Source organism: Onychostruthus taczanowskii, unplaced genomic scaffold (assembly GCF_017590055.1).
Source record: "Onychostruthus taczanowskii isolate IOZ18803 unplaced genomic scaffold, ASM1759005v1 scaffold7, whole genome shotgun sequence".
Classification (NCBI taxonomy): Eukaryota; Metazoa; Chordata; class Aves; order Passeriformes; family Passeridae; genus Onychostruthus; species Onychostruthus taczanowskii.
The window spans coordinates 17,573,103-17,595,614 of NW_024504786.1; the positions used below are offsets into that span (position 1 = coordinate 17,573,103).

Consider the following 22,512-nt stretch of genomic DNA (forward strand, 5'->3'; position numbering starts at 1 on the left):
TTATTCTACTCCAAGTAGGTCACCTTGACTGAGGTGTTTGACACACTGTGTTGCCTTGAGCACCCAGATTTGATTTGTAATTCATAAATAGCATAAGTGTAAGCTGCAGCTGAACCCCAGCTAGATTCAATGTTCAGTCTTTCAGCACCTTAAATCAAGCTCCTTCATTGGCTTATACATCTGCAGGAACTGCATTCCAGCCGTCCTTTGGTTCATGGCGCTGCACTCCTGTGTGCTTCAGGAGGGGTGGGCATTTGAACTGAAACTGAGAACTGAATGGCTCCTTGCTTGCAGAGGCTGAGTGTGGCTGCTGGGATCTATCTGTACCATGATCTATATAATGAGCACAGTGTATGTACTGTGTGAAAACGAGATGCAGTTCAGGCAGCTTGTATCAAATTTCTGTGCTGGCAGGCAGAGTTTGGCTTAATGACTGTTAAGTCAATATAAAACTATTGCACTACTGGGCAGAGTTGAAGTCTTCATCTTACAAAAAATGCTGGTGTTAACATTTAGCTCAATGAGGGCCTGAATTTCCAGAACGCAGAATATTTATACTCAATATGTGATTTGTATAATATTCATCAAACCAAATTTTCATCAGTCAAAAAAATACAATTGCTGGATTCTTAGGTTTGGTGTAAAGGAGAAGGGTAGTGGGCTTAAAGAGCACTTAGCCACAGATCCCACATTTTAAGATTCACAATGCTTTACTCTTCCTGCCTGATGCATAGATTAGAATGCTATTTTTTTCCCCACAAAAGAAAGAAACAAACGCAAAACCTTTGGGAGCTCATAAAACAACTCACCCACGTTCCCTTTCTGCTCAGTTCTCTGTCATGTAAGAAAACCTTGCCTGAGTCCCAAGGAATTTATAGCATTCTCTGAAATGAGACTTTAGTTAATAGTTAATATGGAATTGCATTCCCTTTGTTAAACTTGGCAGTGTTGGAATTTCCTGGTTGAGTGATATATATGGCCAGTGATACAGATACAGACTCCACTATCTTTGGCTGAAGCCAAGGTTTTTGGGGCAAAGTTGAGAAGAAATTGTTGGTTGATCTTTAACAGTTACCATTTAATGAGTAACTGCTCTGAACCTAGGTGCACTTGCCAGTTTTGAAAACCATCTGCATGGTTTTAAAATGGCCAAGAGTTGTGGTTTGACCCCAGCTGGCAAATAAGTACCACACAGACACTTGCTCACTCCCCCTGCTAGGATGGGGCAGACAATTAGAAAGATAAAAGTGAGAAAACCTGAGAGTTGAGACACAGGCAGTTTAGTAGGTAAAGCAAAAGCTGCACATGCAAGCAAAGCGAACCAAAGAATTCTTTTACCACGTTCCATGGGAAGGCAGGTGTTCAGCCATCTCCAGGAAAGCAGGGCTCCATCACGTGGAACAGTGACATGGGAAGACAAACACCATATTCTGAACCTCGTTCCTCCTTTCTTCTCCCAGCTTTATGTACTGAGCATGACTCCATGTGGTCTGGGATATATCCCTGTGGTCTCTTGAGGTCAGCTTTCCTGGCTGTGCTCCTCCCAGCTCCTTATGCCTTCCCAGCCTCCTCACTGGTGGGGTGGAAGGCAGAAAAGTGTAGTTCCTGCTCAACAACAGTGAAAATGTCCTTGTGTTATCAGCACTTTTCAGCACAAATCCCAAATCCCTGCCAGCTGCTGTGCAGAAAATGAACTCTACCCCAGCCAAAACCAGCGCATGAGATACGGTTGTGCCTAGGGAGCAAGATGACGTTGCAGGAGCAAGGTCCTCCAGTGGTCTACTGTGTTCTACTTGATCACATTGTCTTTAAAATACCATTTGAATGGAGTTATGCTTTTAGTTCTTTTCACTACTTAAATTTTTTTAACGTAAATTGAGAAATTGGAAGTACTGCCTGAAGGAATCTTTCATATGAAAAAAAATCTTGTTCCTCAGTTTCTGCTCAAAGAGTAAGCAATAGACTTTGCTAGAGGATTTGCTTTTTACCACACTTCTGAAAAATTGTACAAACTCCAAGAGAAGCACAGTTTTGTTTTTTTTCATAGTGTACTTAGTGCACTTTATAATGCCTCCAGCAAGAAAAATGAGTAACAAACTGGAAAACAAAAGAAAGGGCAAGGTAAGTTTTAAAATTATGAAGTTATTTGCAGTGATTTAGTTGCAAAGTGCCAGGTATTTGGGGAGGAACAGCTGACAATTGTAGACAGCTTATGGGAGGGAACAAATAAGAAACCTGTTGGCAGTATGAGGAAAATGGAAAACATAGTAGTGCCATTTTAAAGTGAGAAATACAAAATATTTAGGACACGCATTACTACAATTACAGTGACGTGACAGATTTCCTCTTGTGGTGGTGAGGGGAGAAAGAAATGCATTGTAAAATTTTAGCAGTCCAAATATGGCAGTTAAATTATTTGTGTGTCTGTAAAATCTACTTCAGAACACAGTTCAGTAGCACTTAACTGGATTTGGAGAGGCCTATGCACCTCTGTACCATGTGGGATAATTGTCATAACATTACAGAATGGTTTGGGAAGGGACCTTAAAGACCATGTGTTTCTGACTCCCTGCCCTGAGCAGGGACACCTTCCATAGACCAGGTTGCTCCAGCCCATCCAACCTGGCCTTGAGCACTCACTTACAGTAATGGAGTTTGTCCAGTTCTCTGGGCAGCCCGTTCCTGAACTAGCCCAGCCCACGCCCAGGCCCTTGCACTTAGCCTTGCTGAACTTCATGAGGTTCCTTCTTTCCATTTATTTATATACTTAAAGTATATGTTGTATTATGTACTACCTGTGAGAAATACAAAGCTATATTCACTCAAAAAAAAAAAATTATGGAATAGAACTTTGTCTGAGGAATGTAGTTGTGTTGCAGAAAATGGCATGTTACTTGTGTGTTATCCAGCACAGGGAAGAGGGCAATGTGTGTAGAAAGTAAGTAAAGCATAGGAAGAAGTTTTATAAAGATAGGTTCTTTAGGTTCTGTGAGTTATCTCTTACTCCACCTTCCAGTTGGGCTTTTCCTTTGTTGACAGCTTATTGTATTTGTATAGCTGTGGTGTCAGCACTAGGTTCATATTTCACTGGAGAAATACGAGAACACCATCCTGTTTCTTTAATCTCTTATCCTGACTTCAAAGCAGGTGCTCAGGAAGTGTGCCCATACATGTACCACTGGAATGACACAGAGGCAGGCTCAATCAGTGTTTATTTTCCAGCAGATCACATATGGAGAATTTGGTGTAGTAGCACAGAAAATTTAAACTTTGCCTTTGGCAGTTTTGAGAGGCTGGTTGTCTACTTCTGTATTGGGCTTTGCATTTTAACTGATACACAAATGCCTTTTGTTGGTTGAGCAATGTTAAACTGATTAGTCATAAAATGGAATAAGACCTAAGAAAAATAACTCCTATAACTTGGCTTTTTTACTCTAAAAAACTGTCAGCAATGAAAACATTTCACAGCTAGGCTGGAAGGAATTTAATTCACGTAATGACATCACTGTGAAGATTTGGAGCATGATACTTGTTAGTTAATTTTCTTTTTTTAAAATTAAACTTGTGACAGAGTATGGAGGAGTAAAGAAATAGTTGCCAATAGATGTTATTTTTGTCAAATCTTTTGGTGAATTTTACTTACTTTTTTGTTGTGAGACTTGCTGGAATTTACTGTTAATTTTTTTCTTGTCTTTCATCTACTTCTTCAGATAATGTTGGGTGCTTGGAGTTTTTCCTATAAGTTTCTCTGATACTCCCTGTAATTCTGATTTTGAGTCCTTCTACAAAGTTAAGAATAGAATCAGTTAATAGACTAATCCTTAATTTTGCATAGGTTTTTGCAACAGTAGATACTTATCAGCTTCAGAAGTTTATACCATCAGATCTTTAAAAGACAAAATCTTAAGGTTAGGAAAAGTCCCATAATCTTATTGGTCTGTAGTAAACACTGATTAGTATCATGGAGTTTTGGTATGCTGTTCATTAAGTCAACTTGATTATGGGCTAGTTTCATCTGCAAATTTACCAGTATTTGAGGAGGGAAAGTGTAGGGATGAAATAAAAATAAAATGTAAAATATTAAGTTTTAGCCTATGTTGCAGGTATTGCAAAGGGAGATGAAAATCTGCAAGTCAGAAATGTATTCATTTTTTAATTAATATTATGAGCTGAAAATATGTGATTTTTCACTTCAAAAAAAATCTGCTTCATTTGAAGAGTTATTCTTCAGACTTTGGACAGTATGGTACTTTGAGCTGAAAGTATTACTTCCTCTATAGATTGCTTTGCTTTGATTTGTGTTCTGAAAACCTTTCCAGGGTCCTTCTCCTTTTTACTTTCAAGGAGAACAGCTCTTCACAAAGAATCCAAATTTTATGCAGCTGTGTGTACTGAATCCAAATGTTATGTGGCTGTAAATCCCACCTTGGCTTCCTGAGTATTGGCTCCTTTATAGGGCTGCCTTCCTTGTGGCTGCAGGGTGTGTCCATGGCACACCGAAGAAATGACGCAGAAGGAACTGATTTTTTTTTAGCATAGGCTAACAGAAGAGTTAGTCTATGTTTAAAAAATAGACTAAAATAGGAGTTAAAAAAGAGTGACGAGCCCAGTCCCTGAGGCGAGTTATTTGGTATTATAGTCGGGGAACTGCAGGTCCTTAGCACGGCCCGGTGTAAGGTGCGGTTCAAAAGTCAGAGTTCATGTCACCACTCAACTTCCAGTCTTTGAATTAGCAAATCTAAATCTGAGTTTTCAAAGAGATGCATCCTGCAGAGTACCAAGTAGTGCATCCAAAGCCCAGTAAGAAACCCAAGTTGTAAATCTGTACAGGAAATGCAGTGAGAACTTCAATATCATTGTTGGTTTATGACAATCCAGGTGTGGACTGTTACTGGAGGCAATAGTTCATTTGTTCTGTGACTGCACAGGCTGTTGCTGTGAGGATAGCAGGAGCTTATGGCTACAAGTGAGCTCTTACACCTCTGATAGTCACCTCTAAGTCTAAAGGTGCTGTATGACTGCAGTTGAAGACAGCCCAACTAAAGTTCACTATCTTGCTGCTTTTGTGGATTGTTCCCAGTATGCAAAAGAGGTCTGTGAGCTAATAAACAGGTCCTTTAAAAGAGAAGAGACCAGGAGACCTGATGAGGTGTTCTGTGTGCTTAGGAGAGAGTGGTTATATCATTGGCATGTGTACATTTCAGAACTCTAGTTCCTGCTTGGTGAACCACCTTGCAAGTACAGCATGAAACTTCACACACTTGCTGTCTACAAGCCTGTCTTGTTGACCACTGACAGGACAACTTTTAAAAAATACCCTTATTTCAGCTATCATGCTGAACACTTAGGTTCCATGCATTAGTGACTTCCTTGCATTAGCAGGAAATATTTCCTGCTATTGGTGCCTTTTTGAGACACGTTGTTTGGGGAAAGTTCCCTTTTTCTATTATGACTTCTGAGGAAGAGAAGACAGAAGTTAAAGATAATGATGTGGTATGGATTCTTTATGGCTTTGTTTATGGGCTTATCAAAGTGTTGTGCTTGTTGGTTTATTTTCATGCTGATTGCTTTGATACTTGCTCCCTACCATACTAGTGATTTACTTTTAAAATTACATTTTAAGCTGCTTCCTAAATAGATGGTTGTATTTTATCAAAAAAATTAATGTGAACATTATTTTTAATATTATTGCCTGTTTGGAAGGTTACAATTTTGATACCTGGTGATTTTTGACATTTGCAAAACCCTTTGTCATTTCACAGGCTGACAGAGTGCAGAAATTTGGGTCCGAGTCAGGACGGATATGTGTGTTCCCATAATCTGTATTTTGTTCAGAAACATTTTGAAAACTAAAAACAAACAAACAAACAACCCCAAAACAAGTTTTAAAACCTACAACTTAAAGTTCTAAGGACTTATTTATCTGTAGGTGTGCTTTCATGAAATTTAGTGGTTTTTGTCTTAACAATATGTTGCTTTTTATTTCCAGTTTTTCAGGTCTGAATACTAAAAAATGAGGTAAATGGGAACAGTGAAAGAAATTGTTTGTTCAAGTTGGCTCACATAAATGTCAGTTTTCTCTAGTATCATAGGCAAGCCTTTTAGTGACATTCAGTATTCTTCTCTCAGTAGGGTTTTCTTTCCTTTACCTTTTTTCCCCTCTGTCTTTGTGTGGCTGGTACTTCTCCAGAAAGCATGGTCTCTGAATGTGCTTGTCACTTCTTCATCACTTTGCAGGAACTGTTCTTTTTCTCCTACTTGTTCTCAGCTGTAGCAAACTTATTCATCAAAGCTGTTGTTCTTCAACTAACAGATCATCTCAGTTTTGTTGTTTAGGGTGCATAATTCCACAGTTAACACCATCATGTAATGGATTATTTCACCAGAACCAGTGGAAAATAGCAAGTCTTGAGTATTGTCTGCAGCTTTCTTCTCGTTCACGGTTTATATTTCTGTCTGATTCATATTGCTCCAGTGCAGTTGCATCTTTAGTATTTGTTTCTTCAGAAGTTAAATGAGATTATAGTTCATACAAAAGTATATCCTATTAAGATTCCTTAATGAAACCTTGTGTATTTCTGCATCCTGGCATTTTTTTCTTCCTTATTTGCCAGTGTGCTTTTACAAAGGCATGATTTCTGAGATAAACAATTTTATTGTGTAAGATACAAGTGTGTACATTGTAACTTTGTGGCTGTTGATAATTCTCTCCTGTTTGCAGGTTACTGCAATGTCTTTTAAGTGTCACTGTCATATAGGTAATAATTTGACTTTGAATATTGGACTGGAGAGAAACTATAAATGTTTAGAGACAAGATAAGGGTAAATCAGAAATATTTGAAGAATGTAGTTCGCCAAAAGTCTACAAAACAAGCAATGAAATGCATCTTGAGCTAGAGGAATGCAGTTGGCAAGAAACTGCTTTAGTTCTAGCCACAAATACTTAGAGGTAGCAGCACATCCTTGAGCAGTGTGGACAGAGCTGTGTGGTTAATGAGTCAGAAGTTGTGTTCCTGCAGGTGTAAAACACGAGGACAGTTCTGCCATATGCACCCAGCAAGTGGGCTGTGTCTTGACTTCTGAAATTAACCACATGCATTGTCTTGGCTTGTTACTCTTCTTTTGCTTATAAACATAGTTATGAATTTCTGGTTATTGTTCTGATTTAACTTTGGCATTATAAAAAATGGCTGTTTGGGAAATGTGGGAAAATGAAGGGAGTAGAAGATAAGCTTTTATAGAAAACAATAGTTTCTGTGTATGAAAGTTCTTTATATGAAGCATAGCAAAAATTATGTGATAGTCTGTGTAGCAGCAAGGATTTTTTAAATCTCCTTGTCATATATTGTGCTTGCAAAATGAAAATTACTGTCTCTGTTAGTCTTTTGCTATTAGTTAATCCTTTAAACTGGTAACAAATTGCAAAGAAAACTGTATCCACTTGGTGGAAGTTCCTGGTAGGGATGAGGATGGTACAGCTGTATTAATATGAAGTTTGTGGTAGTCAGTGCAGCCTGGGAAATCACCTAGTCATCTATATTCAATGAATTGTTTTCTGGGCAGGATAATCAGCAGTAGAGGTTTAGTGCTGCCTCCCCAAAGCTTCTCCTTCCCATGTCTTCTCTCCAACTCTGCTTTCCCACAGCTCTCCTTTCCGTTCATTGCCAGGCATACCTCTCATTCTCATTTAAAGCAGCCCAACCCTTACCCTTCTTTTGCTGGCACGGTGCCACCTGGCAAGGCAGAGACTGCAACGTGACAGCCTTGGGAGAGGTGGAGGAGTGGGAGGATCTCTTCAGTCTGGGAACAGCTCACTGCAGCAGGAGTACTGGGCATTCTGCTGTACCCTAGCAGAAAACACCTTCACCTTGAAACTACCTTCTGAGCTTTCACCTTCATAAAGAAATCAGCGATTCCCAATATCTGCAGTATTACCTTCGAGTTTGTTTCTTTTTTTCTGTTTCAGAAAGGAAAAGGTCAAGAAATGTCTGCCCATTTAAAGTACCTTTCCTTGGGCATCCTGGTTTTTCAGACCACAAGTTTAGTGTTGACCATGCGCTATTCTCGGACACTGAAAGAAGAAGGACCTCGTTACTTATCCTCTACTGCAGTAGTTATTGCTGAACTTCTGAAGATTTTGGCCTGTGTTCTATTAGTCTACAAAGACAGCAGTATGTGTCAAATTTTGCACCAAGTAATTTTCCTAATCAATATGCTGTATTGTAGTGGCAACTGCAAAGCAGCCATGTGAGTACAGGCATACAACAAGGCATTTCCCTTCTCCTTGTGTAAGAAATAGTCTTGGAAAGACAATAATCATACTGCATATTTGCTTAAGAGAATGGATACTGAGAAAGGCAGGAATGAATTTTATGCTAACATCTCAAAGTTTGTGTTTGCTCAGGCATTTTAAGAAATCTGTATGTAGAAGTAGGAAAAAATGAAAAGCTTTAAGTGTGTCCAAAGCATGAATGATAATTTAGAAACCTGTGATAAACAGCAGATGCAGAAGGGAAGAAGTAATATCATTGTTACAGGAAGAATCATAATTTTAAGCCAAAAAAAAGAAAACTATATTCACATTTACTCCAGTTCTTATTTTATGTATTTAAAACTGAATTTATCTGGTTTCTGTCTGATTTTCAACAGCTTAAAAATGTCAGTCTATGTATAAATATTGATGACTGTAGGATTCTAAATATGCACTTTTTAGGTGGTAGTCTTTGATACATTATCTTAAATTATTGAGGCAATTTCAATAAGTTTAACTCAAAGTATTTTGAATACTTTTTTCATTCTGATATTCCAGGCTGCAGGAAGACACTTGCAGCCATATTTCACATGTACAAGGCCTGTGAAAGTGAAACAAACATAGATGGTATTTTCAGGTCTTGGTGTAGTGATAGCTATAAAAAGGGGCTACAGTTTAAGAACAGAACATTGCTGTTTCTCTTTTTTCTACTCCTTTCCTTTTAGTGAATGTCTATTTTTTTTTACTGTTTCTTTGGATAGAATGCAATTTACGAACTCTGAACAGAGTGCTACGTGATGAAATCCTTAACAAACCCATGGAAACCCTTAAACTCGCTATTCCTTCGGGAATTTACACTCTTCAGAACAACTTGCTATATGTAGCATTGTCAAACCTAGATGCAGCCACATACCAGGTATTGCATATTTGGAATTCTCTGTAAGTTTCAAAAAAAGCGCCCTTGAATTGTGGCATTGCAGTAGTAACTGTTCCTGGTTTTTCTAGGTTACATATCAACTGAAAATTCTCACCACAGCATTGTTTTCTGTGTCCATGTTGAGCAAGAAACTGGGCGTATACCAGTGGCTGTCACTAGTAATATTGATGACAGGAGTGGCATTTGTGCAGGTAAATATTAGCAGGTGTTTTGTGGGGTTTTAATGTGTTTATTCAAGAAACATGGATTTCTATACTGATTATCCAGCTTTCTGATTCTACCAGCTGCACACGAGCACCAGAGTATAGTCAGGAGCTACGAATCACAACTGGCCAGGTCTGGAGGACACCAGAAATGGTTCAAAGGCAGAAGATAACACCTCTTTTGCAACCCAGTGCTCTACTATAGAATGTGACAGGGCTTCTGGAGCAACCTGCAAGTAATAATGATAGCAATTTTTATTAGGGCATTTCTTCAGGCATTAGGAATTCAGAGATGTTCTCTGCCAGTACAGGCTGTGTTCACTTTGTCATACGGATTCAGCATGGCAAATTTACTTTGGACTCATTTCAAAAGCCTAAATTGGCCTCAGTTCTCAATAGTGCAGGTATCAGAGTTCATAGTTTTCAGAGGGCAGGATCATAGGATAAGAGGCTATTCTAAGAATTTTTAGCAGATTTTAGTATACCTGGAAATCTTTATTTTAAAATTTAAGGATTTGGGAAAAGATATGGTAATTAAATTCAATAATGAAAAAAGAGAACAAAATACTCTGACAGTATTTAACAGACTTCTCAGAAAGTTTTTGTCCATGGCATTGCATTTTATTCAGTTAGCCTTAGACACATTGCAAGATTTAACTGGTCTGCACAATCGCCAAAGAGGGGCACATGAAATAGACATTTCATCCTACCTTAAAGACAGCTGGTGTAAATAGTTTTCTAACTGTACTTATACTTGTAAGGTAAACAACTGTTGGGTGGCACAAGTTGGTGGCAGAGAATGACCATGATCAGTCACACTGGGATTCAAAAACAGTTCTTGCTTATAAAATAGAAATGCTGCGGCTGTTTAAATTGATGAGTATTCTCCCAGTTCAGGCACAATTTTACTCCTTACAAATGCATAGGAAAATAATTGTAGTTTTGCAGTTCTTTAGAAGTGTTTGTGGTGCAAAATACAAAACTTTACAAGTATGTGATTGTGTGTATGTACCAACTGTTACCGTTAGTGGAAAACAAATTTGCATTTTGTAGATGTTCATGACTTGATTTCATCATTGAATTTTGTGTAATTGTTTTTACATCCAGTGGCCTTCAGACTCTCAAGCAACACCTGCTAAGGAGCACTCAGCAGGATCACAGTTTGTAGGCCTGATTGCAGTTCTCATAGCGTGCTTTTCTAGTGGATTCGCTGGAGTTTATTTTGAGAAAATTTTAAAGGAAACTAAGCAGTCTGTGTGGATCAGAAACATTCAGCTTGGTAAGTTTAATTTTAATCACCTGTTAGAGATACTGCATTCTGAAGCATTAAGACAATTGTGCAAAATAAATGTATAAATAAAAAATACCACCAACATTTTAGTATGCTGCATATATGTTGTTGTAAAACCAAAAGTCAAATTCTGCTGGGGGAATTATAGAAGTTGCTTTCTAATTTCAGTCTAGTTCTTGATTTACTTCATTAGTAGAGTATCTGTACATTTGTGCAGAAACTGTCAATTGAATTTTTTTACTGTTCTTTAGAGAATATAGGAATATTAAAACAAAATATATTTCCAAGTCAGTGTTTTGAGATGTTTTAAAATTAATGTATTTTTTTCTCTTGTGCCAGGGTAGGCAGCTTTTTATATTAAAAGTGCAAACTATAAATTCTGCTTTGTTTGTGAACAAAGTGGAAGTAATTATTTACTGTTATTTCAATACCAAAGGTCAGTTTCTTTTGTGTGCATAATCACTGAGGAGAGGCATATGCAAAAGACCAGTTCATCTTAACTATTTGTATAGCTGTACCTACTGTGCACCTATCAGTGTGCATCACATTATAATAACATCACCAGTGTTAACATATATTAACCACTCTAGTCTTGACCTGTAGGCAAAAACTATTTATGGCATATTTGAATGAGTGCACTGAGCAGAATTTGGCCTTCCCAGTGCCTTAGGATGGCCTAGGGATCAAATCCACAGTGTAAAGTTAAGTCATGAGATGATTTAGTGGGTCAGAGCTGTGTGGTGAGTCTGGCAGAATGTAGTGCAGTACTGTAAGAACAGGACATGGTGTGGCTTCTTTTGTAGTTAGTTAGTTGGTCAATAAGCCATCTTTTTTTTCCTTTATTTTGCTACTACTGTATTTTAATTATAAGTGGTTTCAGTTAAAAAAGCAGAGGTTAATTTTGAATACATTAAAATATTTTTACATGACCATAAGTGTTTTGAAACTGAGTATAGTGGAAGGAATCGAAACTTCTCCTTACTATCAGATTGTATTTATGGAAACAGTGTCTATTCAATTAAGTTTCCTGAACAGAGTGTAGGGAATACAACAGGAAACATTATGTTAGGGAATTCTGGGGGCAGAGAAGTGTTGCTACCTGGGGATTGGTCCAGGATTTGAGGTAAGATTTGGTATTTTGGGTGGAGCTGAAATATAAAATCCATTCCCAAGGAAAGCTGATTATTAATATTACTCTCAGTTTCCATGCTACATGGGCAACAGGTATCTGAAATAAATTCAAGTAGGAATTCATAATTGTTGAAAAATCAATAATCTCAAATATTGTTCATATTTTTCTACAGCACACAGAAGCATGTACACTTAGTTTGATAGCTGGCCTGGTCATATATTGAATGTTTCAGTAATTCTTTGTGAAACAGGGAGATCAGAACAGACTGTGCTGAATGCTGACTCTTCAAGGTTATGAATGACTAGGACAGTGATATATGAAGACATAAATGCCTGATTATAGTAAGAATCAGATCACCTGAGTTTTGTATTTACTTTCTAGTGAGCTTAATATACCTCAATAGCAGGTTCAGTAGAATGTGTTTATTATTGAGGTTGTTCTCAGTTCAAAAATAATGCTGTCATATTTCATTAAGTTTTTAGAAACTATTTAAATACATAAATAAAGTTAAACAATACATAATAAATACATATAAAAATAAACACAGCTTTTACAGTACAGCTTTCATAAAATATGTAAAATGTGAAATCATGTTTTCAGAAATACATTGGTGTCTTCTTTCTGCAAGTGCAAGGTAGTCACCCACTTCAGACATTGTATTATTCAGGAGCCAGACATTCATAGGCAAGAGCTCTGAAATAGAGTTTTCTTAAAACACAAACAGAAAACCTGTATGTCCAACCAGGTTTTCATTTTCATATCCATAGAGAATTATTAAAACCGTAGAAAATAATTGGGAAATAAATCAGAATTGTTTTAAAAATCAGTTTTTAATGCACATCAATACCGTAATAAGGATGTATGAATAGGTTATTGTATTTCTTTATCTTAACAGATCAATTGCAAAATACAAGTTTACAAATGGTTTCATCTGAATGATAACTACATTTTTCAATCTGCCTACAAAAATAATTATTTCTTGTCAAACAGAAGGTGTTATTTTGTTCAAAACAATTCTGGCTTTTTCAGACGCACAGAAATGTGATGAAAATCACCTTTTTACAGAGAAGGAATAGAAAAAAATGTTGCCCCTTTCCTGCTAAGGACTAGAGCAGACATCAGTCACAGAGTAGCTGCTTACATGCTTACGTGCTTGAGGAATTAGGAAAAGCTTCCCATTTGATAGAAGAACACTGGACTCACCAAATTAAAAACCACAGTCTCACCTCAGATTCAGCTTTTGACAATAAGTCTCTACTAGTAAAAATTCATTGTGTTTGAGACTGGCTCATGAGAATCCCATTTCAAAGATCCTTGTCTGAATTGGCAAACTGCTAATTGCTGCTCCTGCTGTGCCAGAGACCTTCTTTTCCACTGAGTGTTTTCCCTGTTTTTCTCTCCAAGTTATAGGGTGACTCCAGCCTTCAGTCATGACTAGTTTCAGGAAAACTGAAATAGCATTTAAGTGAATTTTGCTATATGCCATAAACAAAAATCACTCCATTCCAGTAGAAAGCAATGGAAGATAAGTATATAAGGATGCCGTAATAGAAACAATCAAAACTTGTTTCAAGTGTGGAGAATAGCTTTTAAAAGAGAACAGCAAACTGATTGCATTTGGATGTGATGATATTGCAAGTGACAGTCCAATTTTAAAACCAGAATTACATGAGCAGCCTTTAAGGATGAGGAACCCATTTGCATGTTTTTCACCTAAAGCTTTTAAACCAATCTTGTACTTTCAGGATTTTTTGGTAGCATATTTGGACTGATGGGTGTTTACATTTATGATGGAGAGCAACTGTCAAAGAATGGATTTTTTCAAGGATACAATAAACTTACTTGGGTGGTGGTTGTTCTACAGGTGAGACCTTGTGTTGCATGTTTCTGTGAAGGCACTCAGGGATTTTCTCTTCTATAAATAACTGGGGAAGCTAATGGGTGTTTTTGAAGGTGCTGAGAATTCTACAGTTGAAAGTCTGATCTATCATTATTATCATACTCTAAATGAAAATCTGGAAAATATATAGCAAGTATGTAATTGCAAATTAAAAGCAATTGTAAGCAATTGTGCAAATTAAAATCATGTAAGCATTATTTATTTTGTGATATTTAAAATTATCTCTCTATATGACCTTCCTCATGTGGCTAAAAATGTACGAGCATTTCCACTCATTTAATGATGGTAATGTGATCAACAATTTCTTTAATGGGGAAAGAACTACTCCTCCAACATTTATTTTCAACAGTAAGTATTCCTAATATAAAATAACTGTATTGCTCCTCCACATAGACAAAAGCATTTCCTAAAGTAGGTGCATGGTGTTAAAGCAGATGCTCTCAGTCAAATTATCAGTTTGTGAATCCAAACCTTGCTATTTTTCCAGGCACTTGGAGGGCTGGTGATTGCTGCTGTTATAAAATATGCGGATAACATTTTAAAGGGATTTGCAACTTCTCTCTCCATTATACTGTCAACATTGATCTCCTATTTCTGGCTGCAAGATTTTGTCCCTACAAGGTAAGAATTATTTTCCACATATGCTAAAAAAAAAAATAGTTGAAAACTTACTGCTTGCCAGATATAACTGCGAAAATAAGTAAAAACAAAATCCCATCCAAGCCACACTTTCGAAATGTCTAGGTCCAGCTTGCACACTAAAGTTTAGCCTCAACCCGTGCCTAACAGGGAGTTTTTCGGGGGGGTGAGGAGCCGCTGGCTCGGGGTCCCGCGGCGGCCGCGCTCCCTGCGGCTGCTGCCGCTGCCCGGGGCCGCTCCTCGGCGCGGCCGCGCCCCCTGCGGNGCCCCCTGCGGCCCCGCGCGGGCACCGCACCCTGCGCCGGGGGCTGCCGCCGCCGCGGGTCCCGCGCTGCGGGCCGGCGCGGGGACATCGCTCTGTGCTGCCTTTCATGGCCCGCACCACCGCCTCTAACACGGGTGACTAGAGTCACGCAGCCATGGAAGTGACGCTGCGGCGCTGAGTTGCCCAAGGGCACCCAGAAGCCCAAAGGCAGAGCTGTTTCTAAAGACAATGCCTCGTTTAGTAGTAAGAACAGCCGAGAAAGAAAAAGAAGTGCTTGCTCCGTTCTTTTAGGCCCCATACAGTGTCCTGATGCTTTGGGGATCAGACTGTGGTGGCTCTGTGTGCCACAGGTTTTGTACAAGGGTGGGTTGAGAACACTGTTTGTCTTGGCAGTGCATGTTCCTGTATGGACTGTAGAATTAATAATCCCACTTCTAGGTGTAGGAATAGGATTTTACTTATGACTGACCAACACTCCTTGAATATATTACAAGTACTCATAACATAAAAATATTTTTAATAATATTTATGACTTTTGTATCTGGTACAAAGAAACATCTTTTTATCTAAAAATATATATTTGCAATACTGTGGTCCCTTCTATCCCTAGCTATTCTGTGATCCTGTATTATCAGGGCTTCAACATTCAAAAAAAGAAATTGAATAGCTGTTTAGGCTTAAGAAGTGGAAGACATTGAACTTTTAAATTATAACTAAATTATATTTGTCCCATTAAAACAAATGTAGAAAGTGTTTTAAGTACTTCTTTGTGCTCAAATGGAAAATTAATAAGTAACTTAACAGCTTCTGCAAACATGTTGAAAATTAAATACAGTCAAGTAGCAGTATGTAGAACTTGAAGTGATCCCATTTAATAAGACCTGACTAACTTGAGTTAATCAAACTTAATCTTTAGTAGCTTGCTTATGCTAACAGGGCATTTGAACTGGAGCTGTGTAATTGTTTCTGTCACATCAACAGTTTTGATAGGGGTAATAGATGTTAAGTACTTAAATGCTTGAATGTGTTGCAAGGGACCATGTCCCAAAAGAGGCTAAATGTATTCTCTGAAGGATTATCATGTCATATGCCACAGTTTTTTTAGCATTTGGTTCAGAACATGAAATTGTTGATGTTGTCATGTCTATGAGGAGATTGTTTTCTAAAATGCGTACTGATTGTCTGCTGGCTTTGATTATTTTGTACCAGACTTTTAACTATCAAAATTACTTGAAAGACCAAAATGTCACAACAAAAAAGATGCCTCTGTTGTGTTTTCATGAGACAAATCTTTCTGGATCTGACAAAATTAGATTATATTGACTTGCAAACTGGTTCTTGGGCAGCAGTAATTTGTTTAGACATAAGCTTTGGACTTGAAAGCAAACACAGCTCCAAGAACGTGATGTATGTGGTATAAGAATGGGTGGATAACCACAGAAGCTGCTTTTCTTCAGCTCCTGCTTCCATTTTGCATACATACTTTAGGTAAAAGTTTAAGAAAAAACGTATTGATGTGATTGCTTTTGGAAATTGTTACATGAAAGTGTAATTTTAATTTTCAGAATATGTTAGTATAATGCTACATTAATTTGTAGTTACAAGTTTCTTACCTTAACAGCTTTCTGCATCCCTCTAAAATATATACATACAAATTATTTTGCTCTTCATCCATTAGACAAATTTAATTTATCTCTCTGTTTTCCTCATGGAAAAATGTCCTTTCTTTTGATTGTATTGCATAAATAAATTTGCATCAACTAAAACTTTTTTTTTTTCATCCCTATTCTATGCAGTGTCTTTTTCCTCGGAGCCATCCTTGTAATAGCAGCTACTTTTCTATACGGTTATGATCCCAAACCTGCAGGAAATCCCATTAAGGCATAGCAGACTTCCTCATCAACCTGCTTCTCGAGATCATGCACTGGGGGCCTTGCTAGCACTGGCATGTGGGAAGTGTCACTGTGCACTGCAAGGGAAGGATGACTGCCCTGAATTTATTGAAGAAATGCTGAAGAGTAGTTCTGAACAGCCAGAGGGGTTACAGGTGGAGGGTGATGCTGTCTGCAACTGAAGGGGGGGGAAATGTTGGGGAATGCCCAGTGCAACTTGCTAATAAAAACTTGAAAGGAACCAAAAGTTTCCAAGAAACTACAATTAGGAATGTTTACAGCTTTGACTGAGATTGCATCAAAAGAATTACTGTATTGACTGCTGCAGAAATGTGTCCTATGCACTCTTTGAAAGAGCACACGACAACATTGTCAGATTGTATGTTTTTGCTATTCAATTCTATTTAATCTTAGTAAATATGTTTTTAACTGTTTGTCTATTTACGTGAAATGAGCAGAAAGTCATAGTTCTAAAGTGATGGTTCTAATTAGGTACTCCTTATTAAAACTGAAAATTGAAGTATGATTGAAAGACACTTTCACAATATCAAATATTTTTATATTTTTAGAAGGCTGATTTAATAACAGAAATATGTTATTAAATAATATTATAATTCTGTTGCTTCTGTAAAACTGTTGTAAGAATGTTAACATTCTCACTGAAGTGCAAAGGGAGGAATACTCCAGCCTTCATCAGCCTGTAGTGTTGGAGCAGATGGAATAACTCTGGGAACACAGGCTGGAGGTTACCACACTAATCTGGGAGCAGCAGTAGGGTTGTGATGGGTGCTTGCTCAGATGTGATGTTCATTCTTTATTTTTTTTTTACTGATTATAAATCAACTTTTTAGTAGAAACTTAAAAGTAGTTTTTGTGCTTTAAATAGCCTCTGAAGATTTTTTTAAACCATTATTTCAAAAAACAAAGAGCTCATAATAGGCATTTTAAAGGCATTATCATTGTCTGTAACAGCTCCATCTGGAGATATTATGGTATGGCATCTGTATAGTGTACTGTACTTTATTACAGAGGTGTTTTTTAAACAAGTGTTGTTTACTCATGAACTCTTCCAGGCTTTTTCTGTATATTTCTATGTAATGGCTTAATTAGAGTTTTGGTGGGGTTTTTTAAATTATTATTATTTTGTTCTGAGAGTCCTTGAGCCAACAGACCAAAGTGGGTTCTCTGGACCTATTTGTTCTAGTAGTGGAATTACTTTAATAGGAAATACAATTAAAAAGCAATTAATTGTGCAATAGGTAAATATAAAAGCATGCTGTTATTCTGTTTAAAACAAAAAAAAAAAAACCTTCACAAAGAAACCTTGCTGCAATCAGATCAATTAGACTGTTATGAACACTTCACTTGAAGGATTTGCATATAGTCAGAAACACTAAAAAAATCTAAAACTAATAAACAAAAAAAAACTGTCTTAAAAATCATTGGTTTTCAGGTTCACAGTGGATGTTAATGTCGGGTGACTCGTGTGACACCTGTGATGGTGCATTCATATAAAAGCATTTTAGAAGTCCCTTACCAGTAAAATGGCAAGTGGTAAAAATGGCTTCATTCCTTTGTTCCCTCCATGCCACCACCCCCTCCACGCTGTTTCTGACATCTGTCTTGTTCTAAAGAAAATGTGTAATAGAAATGTGTTTTAAAATGTTTACCGAAGTACCTCATCTGATTGACAAGGAGATTCTGTAGGAGTGCTCTGAGATTTCGTAGTGAAGTATGGTAAATGGGAAAGGAAGAATTCCACTTATGTCAGTCAAGTAAAAATAGTTTCTTTCTTCTGTTGGCAATTACATGTTTTATCAACATTGTGTTTGTTTGTCTTATCAGAGCAAGACATTAAAGAAATATCAGAGCTCTGCCTAGGGCTTGCTAAGCTTTGTGAACTGTGAATCTGTCCCAGCATGTTGTAATTGCAGTAGCTTTGCTACTTGGCGATCAACTATCTAAATGGGCATTCTGTGTTAATATTAAATCTTTTATGTATAACATTGAATGTGGCACAATCTTTGACAAGTCACATTCAGCCATTTCCCCCTGCAGTGCAGCCTGAGGTAAGACCTGTGCATAGAGCAGCGGCTCACGGCGGTGCCAAGTACAGAATGGGACCTGCACAGCTCTGAAATGAGGTGGGAGGTGTTGGGAGTGATCTCTCAACTGGAGTTTGGCCCTACACAGTAATACTTTTGATTTTGTTAAACACAGTAGTGGGAGTGTTCAAGTGATATAATTGGTTACTTTCTTAAGAAAAGTCTCCAAAAAACATAAAAAGCAGGTTGAGAACACTTTAAATCCAGTTGTACAGGAAGGGACCAAAAAAGCTAAATAATTACCACATGGCTGGAACTCTGGGGCATGTAGCCTGGTTTTAATATTTCAGGTGCACCTGTCAATATTTGCCAGGATGTTTAAAGGAAGCACCAGGCATATGTGCTCCTTGCTTTGGAATAGGATGCCATGCAGCTTTGGAAAACTGTCTGCTGTACTAAGGAACAGTAGCTCCTTTCTGTAAAGGAACAGTAGCTCCTGTCTGTAAACCAATGACTTCCATGCTTTCACTTGACAGACCAATTCTGTTTTCCAGCAGAAGGATAGATCTCGTCACAGACTTGTTGCTGAAAAGGAAGAATGAATCAGAATTTTCCGCTGTGTTTCCTCACAGAGAGGAAAGGCTCTTCCCTGAGGTGTGACTCTGGACAAGGGGAGGTAGCACGTGTTTTATGAGAACAGAAAGGATTTGAGGAGGGCTGACTGATTTCTGTAACCTTTGCATCGGGGACCATATGCACGTTTTCTCACTGAGATACTTTTGTATTTGGATTTTTATTTTTTTAAGTAGCTGTAAGTCTATAACTCATTAACTAACCAAAGAGGAATAGCTAGCACAGAGTTTTGGGAGGTACTGGATAATGTGCTTTGAGTTAGCCCTAAAAGCAAGTGCTGTAGGAGTGTCAGTTACCAAAAATAAACTTGTCTTTCTGAACTATTTTCTGACTTTTAGACAATTGTTTTGTTAGTTTAGATGTATATTTAGGAGGCTAACCTATACTTAGCAGAATTTTGTTTAAATATTTATAAAGTTATAGAAGTTATAGTTAGCTATTTATTTGCAATAACTTGAATCATGTGATTTTTATTTCTAGACATATATTGGGTATACTAGTATTTATTGAATACTTGGATATTTGGTAGTTTTATTTGAGAATCTCTGGGATACATCGTAAATGGTCAAATAATGATAAACTTAGGACTATCTTCAAGGCAAAATAGATCAGTGTTTAAAAAACTTGAGTCTAATAAAGTAAGATAAACTTTTCTTTCAACATTGTATTTCTAAACAATCCATAAGTCCACAAAAATGTATTTTCTCAAAGAATTCAGATAATTGTATAGTTTTGTTCAACTTCATTGTTTTCGACAAACTTTAAGAAAACCTCCCTTTTTATTTGTTTCAGTAAAGGGTAGGTTCATGTTCTAGATTAAACTTCTACAGTGTAATACTTTTGGTTTTTTATTACAATGTTTTAGCAACTATTGTTTTATTTTTCCTCAAAAAGACAAAACAATCTCATTTTGCTTGTGTTCCATGCACATACAGACCTCTCAGAGACTCTTAGTAGTACATAATTCTTTTGTGTGTGTTTCTAACTTATTTTTGTGGCTGTAATTCAAAATACTGTAATAGATTGTGTTCATTTTTTAAAATTGATAAATGAAACACTGCATTTCTTCTGGTTTTTGTTGCCAGTAACTTTCACATTTGAATGTATTTCCTGGTCAGCCCTGCATGTTCTGTTGTATTTAAGCAATTGTAATTTTCCAAATTTGAATTTGTTGCTCGTTTTCCTCCTGGTGACAATGTTTCTTGCTGGATATTGTGTTGAGGAGAATTAGATTATTCATTCATATCTGAAATCTATGTTTGTGAGAATGAGTTCTTAAAAAACAGTAAGGGTTTTGGGGTTTTTTTGTGTATTGGAAAGGTAACAGTTATGTATAACATAGTATTATACCATATATGTGTAATGTGTCATTACCTAAGATGGTGCATTACTCTGAGAAAGTCCAAATAGTGTTTCCTTGCCTTTGTTTTAATTGTCCTTTTCATTTTTAATGCTGATTATTTTGCACAGGAAGAGAATCCTGCTCATTCCAGGTAAGCTCATTGTATGTTTTTAGGTATCTAGAATTGAGACATTTTACTGAAAAAAAATTTGGGGCAAAATGCAACAAAATACGTGGAATTGATTAGATATCCTCTGCTTCAGTTACTGTCCAAAGTTCTGTTCAGTTGAATTTATACCTTTTTATAAGTATTTCTCAGCTGAATTTATGACTCTTTCTAAAAGAAAAAATAGTGTCTGACTTGCCATTCAGTGCTTGTTCTTGTTCTTGAATGTCTGCTGCACATTTGCATCCAAGAGTAGATGTGGCACATTAACTTGTCTGCAATCTCCCATCATCATTCTGACTGTAATTAGCCATATTCATTTCATTAGTGATTTATAGCTCAGTAAGAATTATTTATATGCTAAGCATATGTTTGTATTTGCTGCCATGAGTATGATTTTTTTAGATTTTTTTTAAACTTTGTCCTTATTGTCAATATATGAGCCCAAATATATTATTCAAATATTGTAGCAAAATTTTTAAGGTAGTCCTAGTTTTTATATGTTGATATTTGTGTGTGATTACACTGAATACAGTTCTGATATATGGTGTTTCCAGGCAGTTTGGAAAAGGATTTTTTTTTTTGTCTAACACTTCTGAACACTGGAATGCATCTTACCTGACCTAACACAGCCCTTCTTTTAATCCATGTTGAGGTAAAATACTGTATTTTATTTTCTTGTATATGAGTAGATAATGCCACTATAGTAATAAACTGGTTGAAATTAAGCATTGGCTTTATTAGGAATATGATCTAAAACTGTTAGAGAGCTTTGTTGAAAGGAGAGGCTTGTCTTATGCATATTTTTGCAGAAATAAAACAACATTTTAGCTAATGCTTATTATTTCACAATATAATTTTAGTAAAATTTTCCATAAATTCTGTAAGGCTATTGGATGGTTTTTTAATGGTATCTTTTAACATACATTTTACTGAATGATGCCAGCAATTTAATTTTGACTGAGACATGCTTCTTTTTGACCATTTTGTCATGATTTCTTGCAGTGTTCTTGTGATGCTCTTCTGGTCTGAAACCCCAGATGTGCCCTGAACCAGGGGTGGTAGGAAGCACCTGAGTATCAATACCGAGTTATAGTGTGGGGTGTGGTTGTAAAACACTGTAACACTGTAAGGAGCTATGAATTGCTGTAATTTACAGTATATCAAAGACCTGAACAGAGTTCACAAGCAGCTTCTCTAGATGATGGATACCATGTTTCTATGCCCATTCTGCAGATTCATATAATAAAACTGGGTCATTTCAGCAGCAATTTTCAGGACACTTCATGTCTATCAGTTTCTTTTGTCAATTTTGCCCTGCTCTGAATGTTAACACGCAACATGAATTAAACTGAAAATTTTATGCTATTAGATAACAAATTAATGATTCCTTATCTAGGGACATTGTTCTTCAAGACTGGTGTAAAGGCACTCCCTGAGGAATCTTACCTGAAACTAGTGAAACCATCATCTGCCTGTGCCTTGGAATACCCCTAGGGAGAGAAGTATTCTGTCATTTTCATCCCTCTTCCAAAATGATGGAAATGTCTTCTACGGCTAGCAGGTAGTAGTATTTACTTAGTATAGAGGGTTGAACACTGTGGGTGCTTAGATGTTACAGACAATTCTTGTTTCTCTTCCTCAGGAGTTTGTGTAAATTATGTTAAATATTAATGTTAATGTTACATTAATATATAAGTTAAATAATGTTAGAGCAGATTATGTCGGGACTTGTGTAGGTGGGTGGAGTTTAATATATGAAAATATGTAGCTTGCTGAATTTCATGACAGCAACAGCAAATTTATTCTACATTCT

At 37.0% G+C, this 22,512-nt stretch overlaps 1 protein-coding gene across 4 annotated transcripts in view; it reads left to right on the forward strand.

Moving 5' to 3' along the window:
- The window catches only part of SLC35A3 (solute carrier family 35 member A3), a 93,904-nt gene extending 75,954 nt beyond the window's left edge, over positions 1-17,950 (forward strand). For all 4 annotated transcript variants that reach the window (XM_041421509.1, XM_041421510.1, XM_041421512.1 and 1 more), the window contains 7 exons: positions 7,967-8,171; positions 9,013-9,167; positions 9,257-9,379; positions 10,499-10,670; positions 13,560-13,678; positions 14,202-14,335; positions 16,415-17,950. In XM_041421509.1, coding sequence (XP_041277443.1) covers positions 7,967-8,171; positions 9,013-9,167; positions 9,257-9,379; positions 10,499-10,670; positions 13,560-13,678; positions 14,202-14,335; positions 16,415-16,505 — 999 coding nt within the window. In that variant the 3' untranslated portion in view covers positions 16,506-17,950. The remainder of the gene's footprint in view (positions 1-7,966; positions 8,172-9,012; positions 9,168-9,256; positions 9,380-10,498; positions 10,671-13,559; positions 13,679-14,201; positions 14,336-16,414) is intronic.
- The last annotated feature ends 4,562 nt before the right edge of the window (positions 17,951-22,512 follow it).